The sequence below is a fragment of the Tursiops truncatus genome, chromosome 6, assembly GCF_011762595.2.
Source record: "Tursiops truncatus isolate mTurTru1 chromosome 6, mTurTru1.mat.Y, whole genome shotgun sequence".
NCBI lineage: Eukaryota > Metazoa > Chordata > Mammalia > Artiodactyla > Delphinidae > Tursiops > Tursiops truncatus.
The window spans coordinates 47,822,894-47,835,440 of record NC_047039.1 but is presented as its reverse complement, the minus strand read 5'-3'; the positions used below and the strand labels follow the sequence as shown (position 1 = coordinate 47,835,440).

General features: G+C 49.6%; 1 protein-coding gene and 1 long non-coding RNA gene across 3 annotated transcripts in view; one reads left to right on the top strand and one right to left on the bottom strand.

The window, feature by feature from the left end:
* The window catches only part of ADAMTSL1 (ADAMTS like 1), a 469,150-nt gene extending 466,585 nt beyond the window's left edge, over positions 1–2,565 (top strand). For both annotated transcript variants that reach the window (XM_033858059.2, XM_033858057.2), the window contains one exon: positions 569–2,565. In XM_033858059.2, the coding sequence (XP_033713950.1) occupies positions 569–675 (107 nt within the window). In that variant the 3' untranslated portion in view covers positions 676–2,565. The remainder of the gene's footprint in view (positions 1–568) is intronic.
* Positions 2,566–5,602: 3,037 nt separating this feature from the next.
* On the bottom strand, positions 5,603–9,292 carry LOC141278877 (uncharacterized). Its single transcript, XR_012332274.1, has 3 exons — positions 9,128–9,292; positions 6,591–6,644; positions 5,603–5,804 (listed from the first exon to the last, which is right to left on the bottom strand). It is a non-coding gene; the product is annotated as an uncharacterized lncRNA (long non-coding RNA).
* Positions 9,293–12,547: the final 3,255 nt, after the last annotated feature.

Sequence of the window (12,547 nt, the reverse complement as noted above, 5' to 3'; positions counted from 1 at the left end):
TCAGACTTACTATACTAACCACAGGTGTTCACGACCCGAATCCACGTCAGCCTGTGCCAATACCGAACTAGGACGCCACGGCGCTCTGGTAGGCACGGTGAGGGGAAGGGGTAGAGAGGCTCGGGAGAGAGGACGAGCAATGAAGCTTCACGGGGGAAAGGAAGGCTCGCGTTACAGGGGGTGAAGCCACCAGACAGGTCCTCACTTGCACACCACCCCAAAGTGGAGCAGAATTTAGTCCTTCTGGGAAGCAGCTCAAGGAGGAAAAGCATCAATCAGTCAGAAACTCAACCGCCATGGGAAAAGGCCCCCCTGCCCAGGAGGTGAGGCGGTCCTGAGCGCCTTCAGGAAGGAAGGGGGCTATCGGTATTCGGCCCCCAGTCGCAGCCTGAGCTGCCCCCATGGTTGGCAGCCTGGGGAGCAAGTGGCCAAGCTCCACCGGAGCAAGGCCAGCCCAGAGGCCTCCAGCACGGGTGTCTGGTGCCCAAGGCAGACCCCAGGAGGCACCCGGTGGCCACGGCTGTTACCGAGCCTCCATTTCACCTCTCCTTTCTGTCCCCTTTCCCAGTGGAGTGCAGAGATACCACCAGGTACTGTGAGAAGGTGAAACAGCTGAAACTCTGCCAACTCAGCCAGTTCAAATCTCGCTGCTGTGGGACTTGCGGCAAAGCGTGAAGACAGGACGCGGGGAGAACGCTACCCTGGCAGCACGGAGGACTCACGCAACCACCTTGGACAGAACTTAAGCTTTCTTCGTTTTATTTATTTATTTCCCCCTCTCCACCCTCCACCACACACACCCTCGTCAACCTCCTCCCTTGCCCTTCCCCCTCCCCAGACATGAGGACCCCAGCATGTCTTCTCTCTCAGTTAGCTGGAGGACAGAATGAGGGGACAGGACAAGGACGGAGGTCTAACGGAGGTTGCAGAGCAGACCGGGCCAGACAGAAAGAGCTCCCTGGAAGAGCCAGCTCCCTCCCCAACCTGGGTCCCAGGGAGACCTAGGAAGAGGCCAGCGCAGCCCCCCGGGGCCAGCAGGGAGCCAGAGCCACGGTAGACGGGAGAGAGAGGCAGAAGGGGAGGGTGCCAGAGGGTTTGTGAAGCATCGGTACTGACTCCGGACAGCCAACAGCATCTCTCCTGGCAGGAGACGGTTAAGGCAGGGGAGGGAGGACACCATCCATGCTGAGAACCCAGCCCAGGACTCAGCTCTTCCAGTGGGGGGCACAGAGCAATGAGAACTCAAACCACGGTGGAGGTAAAGGGGAGCCAATCCAAGTAGGCCTAAAGCGCACAGCGATGCAGAAAACGAAGTGGGGAAGGAAGGAACAGAAGCACAAAGAAGCCTGTGCGAGTTCCTGAGAGGGGGAGCAAAGGGGACAGGGGAGCGAGCGGGCAGCCACACGAGGCTCTGAACCATGAGCCCGAGTGCCTGGTGTACCAGTGCAGGCTCAGGGGAGTCTGCGGTGCTCAGCTCTGCTGCCCCCAGGAAGGCACAGCCCTGGGGCCCGGGCCGCGTGCAGGAGGTATGCCCTCCCTGCAGCGGAGAGGGGTCCCCGAGCGAGCCGCTCTGTGAACTTCTGCCCCTTCCCCCCGTGGCAGAGCTGGTGAGACAGCGGCGGGGCCTAGCTGCGCAGTCAGGCCACCCCTGGCGTCTCCGAATCAAGCATCCCCCAGCCCGGAACGAACTGCTGACCTGGGCCAGGGTGTTTCGCTCATGAGTAGGCTGGGTTTCCTGCCTATATGGTTTTTACTGCTCCACCCGAGTGAGGGCCAAGGACTGGGGTCAGCTGGCCAAAAACCAACCCACTATTCAAGTTGCCAGGGTATCCATCAGATGAGAGCGACCAGGGCACCCGTGGAACCGCAGGCTTGCGTGGGCCCCTCCCGGGGCACGGTGACGGCTGCCCTGTATTCAGACAACAGGCCGGGGCGGGGCGATGGGGCACAGAGGCAAAGCCAAAGGGTAACTAAAGCTTCCCAGACGCTCCTCAAAGGCTTTTCAACCCATTCCCTCCACACAGTGGAATACTCTGAACTCTACCAGAATTAAAATACATTGGTTTTGCTAACTCAGTGGGCAAAGCGGCACACACACTCCAGGAATGCCCGTCAGCTACAGCAACGTGGCTGCAGCAAAGTGGCAAAACTGAAAATCTGGGACATCGTGGCTCATTGTCAATGAAAGTGCTCACTCAGCAGAGCGGTTTGGGGGTGAGTGATTTTGGCCTGCGCCCCCCAATCCCAGTGGCCACCATTTAGTAGCAGCTGGGGCAGAGCAGGGTGGCCGGAGTCACTCACCCCTCAGCCGAACCGCCCCCTCACATACAGACTCGCAAAACGTCACACACCTCGGGGCCACCACTGACATCAGGGCTGCATTTTCTAGCCAGCCTGGAAGTACAAGTTAGTGGGGGAGACATTACGCTTTGTGTTCTCCCCAGGTGAGCTATGGACAGTTAAGGTGGTTCTTTCTTCCTCACCACAATAATGGGCTCTAAGAAATCATGTTCCTAAAAATCAGTGTAATGTTTATTTAAAATAAAAGAGAATGTTTTCTATGTATATCTTTTGTGAATATTTATTAGGATTTCCTGTATAAAAAAGTGCAATATTAATAATTGTACATTGTCTTCCAGAAAAAAAAACAAAATATTTGGGGGACTTTTTATTAACTTCCTGCAGTTGTGTTCCTGTAAACTCGGTGGTGATTATTGTATTGTTCCTATTTTTAATAGAACCTGATGTTTAACTCTGGATCCATTCGCTGTGTACAGAATACATTGTAAAAGCTAGCACAGGATGACAGGGCAATAAGAGGGGATTCGTTTGTGACACAATAGTTATGCATGGAATGTGCAAGACAGATTCCATACTACTACTAATGTGGTTGACACTATCTAGCTCAATAGCTATGGAAAACCAATGGCCAATATTTACATTTCCTAAATAGCAGGTGTCCTCCAGCTCCACCACGTGTCGGGTTGTAGCAGGTGGAGGTGGGTTTCAGAGTGAGCTTGGAGGACCTAGGTTTGGGGCGGGCAGCAGCGTGCTCCTTGCATGAGATGAATGTACATTTACTGTCTGTTCTGTGAATTGTGACTCGGCAGCACCAGAAGATTATTAGGGCTGCTGAAGAATGTGGAAGGCAGCACTTCCTCCCCTAAAACACAAAACTCTATTTATATTTTTTGTACAGATAATACAGCTTATTTATTTAAATCTTGTCGTCCGAGTCTCTATTAAGCTCAGCCTTCCTATCTTGTTTTGGGCAGGGGGGTGAGGCTGGTTCCCAGTCACTTATGTGAGTTTGCATGGGAAGCCGGGGGCCATGAACCCAGAGGAGCTAGATGTGCACAAATTGAGGCTTACTGCTGTCTTTGACAATCATCTCATTTATGACCCTGTGTGTCAGCAGACCTCAGAGAGATGGAGGATTTGGTTCCAGACCACTGCAGTAAAGCAGATATCACAATAAAGGAATTCCCACGAAGTTTTTGGTTTCGCGGTGCATATAAAAATTATGTTTACACTATACTGTAGTCTATTAAGTGTATAATAGCATTATGTCTTTAAAAACAATGTACATACCTTAAGTAAAAATACTTTTTTGCTAGAAAATGCTAAAGATCACCTGAGCCTTCAGCAAGTCACAGTAGTAACATCAAAGGTCACTGATCACGGATCACCATAGCAAATGTAATCATGATGAAAATTTTGAAATATTGTGAGAATTAACAAAACGTGACACAGAGACACAAAGTGAGCGAGTGTTGTTTGAAAACTGGCGCCAACAGACCTGCTCAGGGTGGGGTTGCCACAAACCTTCCATTTGTAATACACACAGTATCTGCGATCCACAACAGAGCAAAGCACGATGAAGCGTGGTACATGCCTGTAGTGGGAAGAAGGGAGCCACGGCACCGTCAGGAAGAAGAGCGAGTGCAGGCATCTCGTGGGGGGGGGGGTGTGTGTGCAGACTCGGAGCAGGAGGGGTCTCACTCCCGGTCAGGCTTCCTACCCCCGAGGGCATGCACCGCATGCAGTGGCTGCGTGCTGAAATCCTGGGTGTGCGCCCTTGTCGGGGCTCCCATCTATAGATCATTCCTACATTCCATCCTCACATGCACCCTGTGATCATCTCCATTGACATGTGGGTAGACAGAGACCCACAGAAGCCCAAGGTCACTCAGAATTCAAACCTGAGCAGCCTGGCTTCTTAGCCAGAGCCCTGCTCTTCCCCGCTATGCCGGCCTCAGCTCCTCCGTGCGCAAGCCGAGCAGCTGTGGCCGCCCAGGTGCGGGCACCTTTCTCTCCTACCGCTCAGAGGTTGGGAGAAGACGATGGCGGGACTCTTAATGGAGTTGTTGCTTTCTCCTCCCCTAAAATCAATTCTCATGGCACTGTAGGGCTCCTAGCTCCCCCTACTTTTAAAGCATTTAATAAAGCTACTATAGAGAGTGCAGAAACAAAAGCATACTTGCAGGGTTCTATATAAACAGGCTCTGGTGAAAGGGCAGCGTGTCCCCAGACCCGGAAGATGTCCACACAGGGACCTTTGTGTGAGATACGCTCCAGGGGACCCCAGCCTGAAAGCCCAACTCCAGCCTGTTTCCAGCAACTCACCCCCGCACGCGACACTCTGCCGAACAGCGTAAAAATATGCCAGAAAGCTCTTCTTGAAATTCTAACTATTTTCTAAGGAGTTGTGGGGTTTGCTTTAAAGAAAAGACCGATGCTAGCGCTATAAATACTCACATACCAGCAACCAAACAATGTTCCACAGAGACCCCCGTGGAGGGTTTTGGGGAGGAAGGAGTCAGAGACGCCAGAGAGAAAAGCCAGGAAGGCTCAAAGGATGGGAAGGGCTCAGACAGCACGTATGGAAAATCTTCCAGCCAAAATCACAAAGCTCACCAGGTGAAAAAGAGAGATTCTGACCAAGATGCCACCAACCACAGTGTAAAAGTTTGGAATCTTAACCATGAGCCAGTCCTAGGATTGTAACGCCTCCTGCGAGAGTGCCCTGCTTGGCCTCAGGAGTTTCCAGGACTTTGACGAGATGAGCTCAGAAAATCTGTGGGCCCATCGAGACCAGACTGATCAACAATCACCAGAGCTCACTCATGTCCCAGCCTCCTCACCTTTGAAGAGAGGATACCTCATGGGATAGGGCTGTTGTAAAGAACTGGTTCACTCCTGTCGAGGAAATAGAAGGGGGCCTGGCATGTCACTGAACCATTCACTGCATGTTAATTGCTATTATCATCATCCAGGCTACCTTAGAGAGATGGGGAGATGACGGGCAGGGCTGGCAGGACGTTTGCTACGTCACGTTACTTCCCATTGTCAGCTTTCAGAGACCCTCGCTTATGTTTCCATTTTCAATTGAGAAACACATCAGTCATCCCTTAAAAGTTTAGTACCAGACAATAGCGTAAACAAGAGAGGTATTAGTGAACCAAGCTCTGTATCTCGGAAGAAAACAGATCCATCCACGTAGCAAACTCAAACATTCACCAAAATACTGACAAACTTCCAGAAATACTTCCCGAGACAGGTATTATTTTATAATCCCAAAGTACAACATAGTCTCAATTCAAAATACCCAAATGTACACATAAATCCCATCTCCTTTGATTTAGTTTAAAAAAAAAAAAAGAAGATGGAGAAATAGTCATTCACGAGCAAATACACAAGTAAAGTAAAGTAAAAGGTAAAATTAAGGATATCTCACTTACCAAGTGGTACGCTTTCTCATCAACAGCATGGTATTATCCTCTCACCTCATCCTGCAAATAAACCTAAAGGAAATAACCCAATTTTATTAATGGTTCTCAGCTTAAATGAGACAAGTTAGATCTCAATAATCTACCCGCAGGGCTCCCCACAATAGGCAAATTCATCCACAAGGAGAAACGGAATCGTGGGGTAGAGAGAAGGATGAAGCTTTTGGGAAATAACCCAATGAAAGCTGACCTGTCTAGCAAGCTTACCCATGGGAGAATAAATTAGGAAACAAAATGAGGTGACACCCCCTTGGTTTTTTCTCTGTCCCGCATTTCGTTTGATGCACCAACTGTGATTTAAGGACTTCAGGATTCAGACTCAGAATGCACTGAATGTGAGTTAAATCAGGGAAGGTTATCTACCCATGTCATAGACTGCCAGTGACGAAAATATCGGTGTTGATGCAAGCCTTGAAGCGAATAGTAAAGAAGTGAATACCCAATGAATTCTACCAATCCTCTAAGATTAATCTAAAATTGTTATCTTCCCCCACCCACCCATCCTGTCCACTTGGAGATACTTTCACAGTCAAATGTGTGTGAGCTGATCAGAGACTGTTATCTTCAACCAAATCTTAGCTTCTTACTCACAGCACCCCAAGGTTTTCAACTGTTTGCTGCCACCCCTAAAATTGGAAGGCAGGTATGGGTAATGAAGCGTCTGCTAATAAGAACTCAGCTGTCACCTTCTCTGTCAACAAGAGGTTTACAGCTTCACTCAGATGGATTCTGTGAAGCACCTGGTCTCCATCAACCACATGTGTCACGCTTCTGATAACACAATATACAGATGTCACTCACCTCTGTTTTCCAAAGGCAAAATCCAACTTCAACCAAGGATTTCCCAGGCTGCTCCTAAAGATATAGTTTATATATGTGTAAACAGACATTAAATGTGCAGTTTTATGTGAGTGAAGAGAAAGCAGACAGTGGGGAATGGTTCTCCTGCCGAACATAAATAATGTTTGCTTAAGCAGAATGCTTAGGAGGACCTGAGAGATTGCACAGTCAGCACCCAGACCAGAAAGCAGGCCTGGGAAACCTGCTCCCTCCCTCTCCAAGATGCCATAAACAGCCTTCCTCCAGGTCTTTGTGATACCAGGGTTGACCTCGTTACAAATCCCACGAAGGACAGTAGACAAGCTGTGAACAACTTAGTTACCAGGTGAGCAACTCTACGAAAGGTTTAATGGTCAAGGAAGGGAGTGCGGTGATGAAGTGTGTCACAGGCTTGGTTTTATTCCCCCAATCCCCACCACCATTTTTTTAAATAACAATGAAAGGGCCAGGAAATGACGTAGCTGAGGTCAGCTGAAGGTTGATGAAGTTGTTCGCCAGTCATCCAGGTAGCTCTCTGTCCCACAGCTGGAGCTCAGCAAGTCACAGTGCCAGGGCACAGAGCAGGTGCCAGATTCATGGACCAGCCACTCCTGAGCTGGATTTCTTCACCTGCACACCTCCCCGCTACTGGAGTGGAGACGCTCAAGGTAACCACCTGGGAGCAAACCCCCATGACCTAGATCGTCCCCTCCTTTTGCACTTGTGAAGGTCTAGCCTTTGCAACTTGGGCCCAGCTGGGATGGAAAATCGCCAGCCTCTTCATCTGGTCCTACTGGACCTCACTCTACTCGCCCCCACCAGGCAGTCCTCTGTCTCTTCTGATCTCATCTCTTTCCCCCTGGTTTCTTTTCCCATCACATACCTTTCCTTTCCCTCAGAGTTTGACCAGCTCTAACTAAGCACCAACTCTGTGCCAGGCCCAGGCTGGACCCTGAGGACACAGGGTGAAAGCCTAGTCTCTGCTTTGAGCCCCCAAGGAGCTCAGAGTCCAACCAAGAAAGCAGACACATCCCACCACTAACGCCAACGTGCCCTGCTCTTCCAAGTTTGGGGGATTCTCCAGCCCAGCTTTCTTCCTCATTTGGTCCTGTCCAGTCAGCAAGCCAGGGATCGCTCCTTTTATTCCTAATCCTCTCTCACTGGGGCTTTTACAAAGGTATCCCGACTGGAGTCCAGTCTCCTCCAATCCACTTCCCATATAGCAGCTAGCACTCTTCTTATACTACCTGCAAATACATCAACGTAAACTGGTGCATACGTGTAAAATTAACTTAAACCTACACCCTGGGACTTCCCTGGTGACTCGATGTATAAGACTCCACGCTCCCAATGCAGGGGGACTGCGTTCGATCCCTGGTCAGGGCACTATATGCCACATGCAGGCCACAACTAAGGATCCCACGTGCCACAACTAAGGAGCCCAAGAGCCACAACTCAGGAGCCCATGTGCTGCAACTAAGGAGCCGGCAAGCCACAACTAAGGAGCCCACCTGCAGCAACTAAGACCAGCACAACCAAATAAATAAATATTTTTTTAAAAAGCCCTACACCCTAGGGGGCAGCTAGGTGACAATTTAATTACCTATTCACGAATCTACCCTCCAAAAGTGACCACTGCAAGCATTTCAAATATCGTTATCTAAATCTGCACCAGAGGGTTTGTTAATTACACAAAGTTCATTAATTACACACCAGTGAAATTAGCTATATTAGAGGACTGGAAAGGGTACACAAGCACCACTGCCCTTGTACAAACCATCTAAGTATCCAGCAAACCCAGCAGCCTAGAGCTGCAAGTCCAGAGCTCTCCTTGGTCCTGTGTATCCCCACTCCCCGCACCCAACCCTTGCTTGATCTGACCAGAGAAGTTTCTGGCTGATCTTACCATAAGAACAACCACCGTGGAGTGACTGTCAGAGTGCCTAGGGTTGTAATGATAGGATTTATTCAAGTTCACAGAGCAGGTTATGTGGCAGCACTGGGCCAGTTGGCGAGCATTTATGCCTGTCCCAGAATTTGGTCTGAGATTGTTTGCACTGAAACACACCATCTTAGGGAGTGAGGCCGTGTCGGTGGAAACACAGAACTCCAGCCTCTCTTAATGGAGCTCCCATTTTACCAAGATAACCTGGAAATTGTTGGTCAGCCAAAACAGCTTAAATTCATTCACAAAGAAATATTCTCAAAAGACGGTTTGGGTTATACCAGTCCTCTGTTTTTTTAAAGCCTTCTCCACCTTCCTACTTTGTCAGGATAAGGGACAGACTCCTTAAAATGTCCTGAGGCACCCTGCAAAAGCCCAGCCTCATCTCTGCCTGCTTTCTCTGGGTGACTGGCCTCAGTTCCTTGAAGGCTCCAGGGCCCATCCTCCTTCCCCTTGTCACCTTCCCATGAGCCATGGAACACTGGCCGCCATACCCCCCACCACCTACTCCTCCCTTGGGAGTTTCCCTGGCACCCAGGGTGGGACAAATATGGAGGCTGTCAGATTTATTTACCACATCTCCTCTTGTAAATAGTGTGCTAAAACGATCTGTTGTTTTGCTGAAAAGATGATGATGGGTGGGGATAAAGACGACAATGACCAACGGAAGACTATATTGCATGACGTGATAGAAGGACGAAGAAATCCTAAAGGACGAGATCTGGATAACTGTGGCTGGAGAGGCTGGGGAGAGAGGAGACAGAGGAGGGAAGGGGGAGAGGTGAGGGGAGTCCCACCTCAGCATCATACTTACAATCTCAAGGAAGCCATCACCACCCTTCAAGCTAACTCCCTGCCCTCTCCCTCCCTCCAAGCACCCAACACAATTACAATCACCTGACCCATCCCGGTGCCTGGTAACTCAGAAGATCTTTCCTTCTGTACTTCAGGAAAGACCCCTTTCTCCCTAAAAGCTGTAGTGGAGAAAGGAGAGGCAGAAAGAGGAAACATGTCTGGAAATTCTAGGATATTCCAGTCACCCCTTACCAGGGACCACACTGGGACCACAGCGGTAAGTGGAAGTGCCAGGCCTGTCTGGCTGCAGAGCCTCTTCAAAGGCCTCACTGCACCTCGCTTCCCATTTGAATGGCGGTCCTGCATTCAGATGCCCTATCCCAGCCCGCCTCGACCTCAGTGGACAGCAACTCCATCCTTCCAGGCACTCAGCCCAAAGGTTCTGGAGTCATGCTGATTCCCTGTTAATCTCACTCCACCTCCAATAAGCAACACAGTGTAGTCTACTCATTGCCCCCATTTCTACCAGCCAGGTGTGGACCTGAATCATTCTCTACGTCATAAGCCTCCTGCCGAGCCCTGCTTCTACCCTTGCCCACTGCCGCCCCTCACAGCAGCCGTCAGGGTGACCACAGGGACAGCTGTAATAGAAACCTGATCTGGGCACTTCTCAGTTGGCTCCCCTTAGAGTAAAAGCCAAATTCCTGGCAATGGTCTCTACAGCCCTCACGGGCCTCCTGACTGCTCCCTGGACACCCCTAGACCAAACTGTGCCCACCCTGGGGCCTTTGCACTAGCTGCTCCCCGAGAGCCTCACCTCTCCCTTTGAGACTCCCTTTGAGACTCAAGGACCCCCTTCTCAGTGAGGTCCACCCGGACCGTTCCCTTCAAGACACCCTGTACCTCCCAGAGCTCCCGGGCCCTCTTTCATCCCGATCACCTTTTCCTTTTCCCACGGCTCTTATCACCTTCTAACTTACAATACACAGGAGGCTTTTTATTTATCATGTGCGTATTACTGCATTTCTATTATATATTCCACACTATTAGATAGTCATATATTAGTGAACTGCACAGTACACCTATTTATTATTGAACGTCTGTCTCCCCCACTAGACTGTAAGCCCCACGAAGGGTAGGATCTGCATCTGCTCTGTTTACTGATATAGCCCGAAGCACCTAATAAATATCTTCTGAAGGAATGAACCAATCTATGTATGTATGTGTGTACAGGTGGCTGGGAGGGGGAGGACGAGGGAGGGTGGTCAGCGCTATGACAGACGGGGCGTGCTGTCCCTCCTGGTGACGGAGCTGAGACAGTAGCTGTAGGACTGTGGGGGGCAGGGAGGCGTATCTAGGGGGCGGAGGCACATATGATGGGATGTGTGGAGGGAGAAGGAAAGATTTCTGAGAAACCACCCATCAGACAGGGAATTCATTGGATGGAGTAGAGGAAACGAAAGCCCATGGAGACGCGGGAGAACACCTAAGGGCCATCTGGATGGGTCCCCTGGAGGTGCCCACAGGGCAAGGGCATGGCGAGAACTATGGCTGACCCAGGAGTCTGGGAAAAGGGCTGCACAGACACTGCGATAGCCTCAAGTCAGACAGACCCCTGGGGCAGCCAGGCAAGCAGAGGTAGGAGATACAGCAATGTTCGGATCTCAGGGACACAGCCTCCCTTTGAGAGCTTATAATAAAACATACACAGCAGATGTGACTGTATGTTACCAAATCACAAGATGAAAATAACTTTTTCCTTGGAAAATCCCAAGGGATCTTTTTCTAAAGTGATTAACTATTTTAGACCAAAAGCTTAAAATGTAAAAATCTCTGCAAATAACCTTCATCTCTAAATGTAATCATTCCTCATTATACATTACACTTGTAAGTAAGTGAGTATCATGGAAAGAAGCCCTATTGCAACTTAATCAACATTTTTGTATCTGTGTGTGTGTGTGTGTGTGTGTGTGTGTGTGTGTGTGTCCAGAAGCAATTAGTGACTAGGTCTGAATGCTAACTCAGTACTAGGTACAGTGGCGAATCACTCACACATACAGTTACCATTCCCAAAGTTCTTTCAACCTTATTATTTCTGAAGCCACACACCTGCAAACCACAGAGCCTTTGAAAAGCTTTCCAAATTCCATTTTTTTCTCTCAACTTCAAGAGCCTCCTGCCTCTCTCTAGTGGCGCTCCCCTTCCTCCAAATCCATGGCCTCATTCAAAAACATCTTCACTGTTCACAAGGTTTGTGTGTGTATAAAGTGAGGTGGTATGTGCTGGTGCTGTGGGAACTCGATAGAGGACGACACAGGAGATACGCACTTGTGTCCACCGTCCCGTGCGTGAACTTTCTCAGGCTCCCTGTGCCCTGCGCTCCGGCTGTGCCATAACTTCCCATTTACCAAGAAGCCACACGATCTCAATGGACGGTGAGCGGGACCCTGAGGCACGGCAGGATCCACTGTGTTTCTGCATCATCGAAGAAAGGTCCGACCACATGTTTGCATGCGTATGTGTTTTATCACATTCTAAACTTCTTTGAGAAAAATGTATGATGAGAGGGAGACGCAAGAGGAAGGAGATATGGGGATATATGTAGAGCTGATTCACTTTGTTATAAAGCAGAAACTAACACACCATTGTAAAGCAATTATACTCCAATAAAGATGTTTAAAAACAAAAAATCTATGATGAGCTCTTGGCAGTATTTCTCCATGTGTGTTCCAATAGGTTTTGCACAATAAAAGGACTCTGTTGTTGGAGTTGGAAATGATTGTTTCTGCCTGCTTGGCGTTTATCCCTCCCTTCCCTGGAAACCATATCCCAGTTTTCTTTGGGGCATCCCCCTCACTCCCAGCCCTCCTACAGTTCGTGTAGCTCACATGGGATTGACCCCACACACACACATACACACTGCTCAGTGCAGGGGTGGACCCCGACTCTGGCCTGGACAGTGAGTATTTTCCACCTCCCTGGCCATGGCCATCAGTTCAGGGACCAGCATGAGACACAGCCAGGCAAGACAGACTCAGTTTAGGGATTTTTACTGCAACCACCGGAAAGAAGCCCTTTAGCTAAAAGGATACTGTAAGGTTAGAATTGCTGGAAACTACCACATGGAAAGAGCCTGCCTAAGAGGGCAATGCAGAAGAAAAGAAAGCCAAAAGACGAAGACCAAGCCCCCATCACAGAA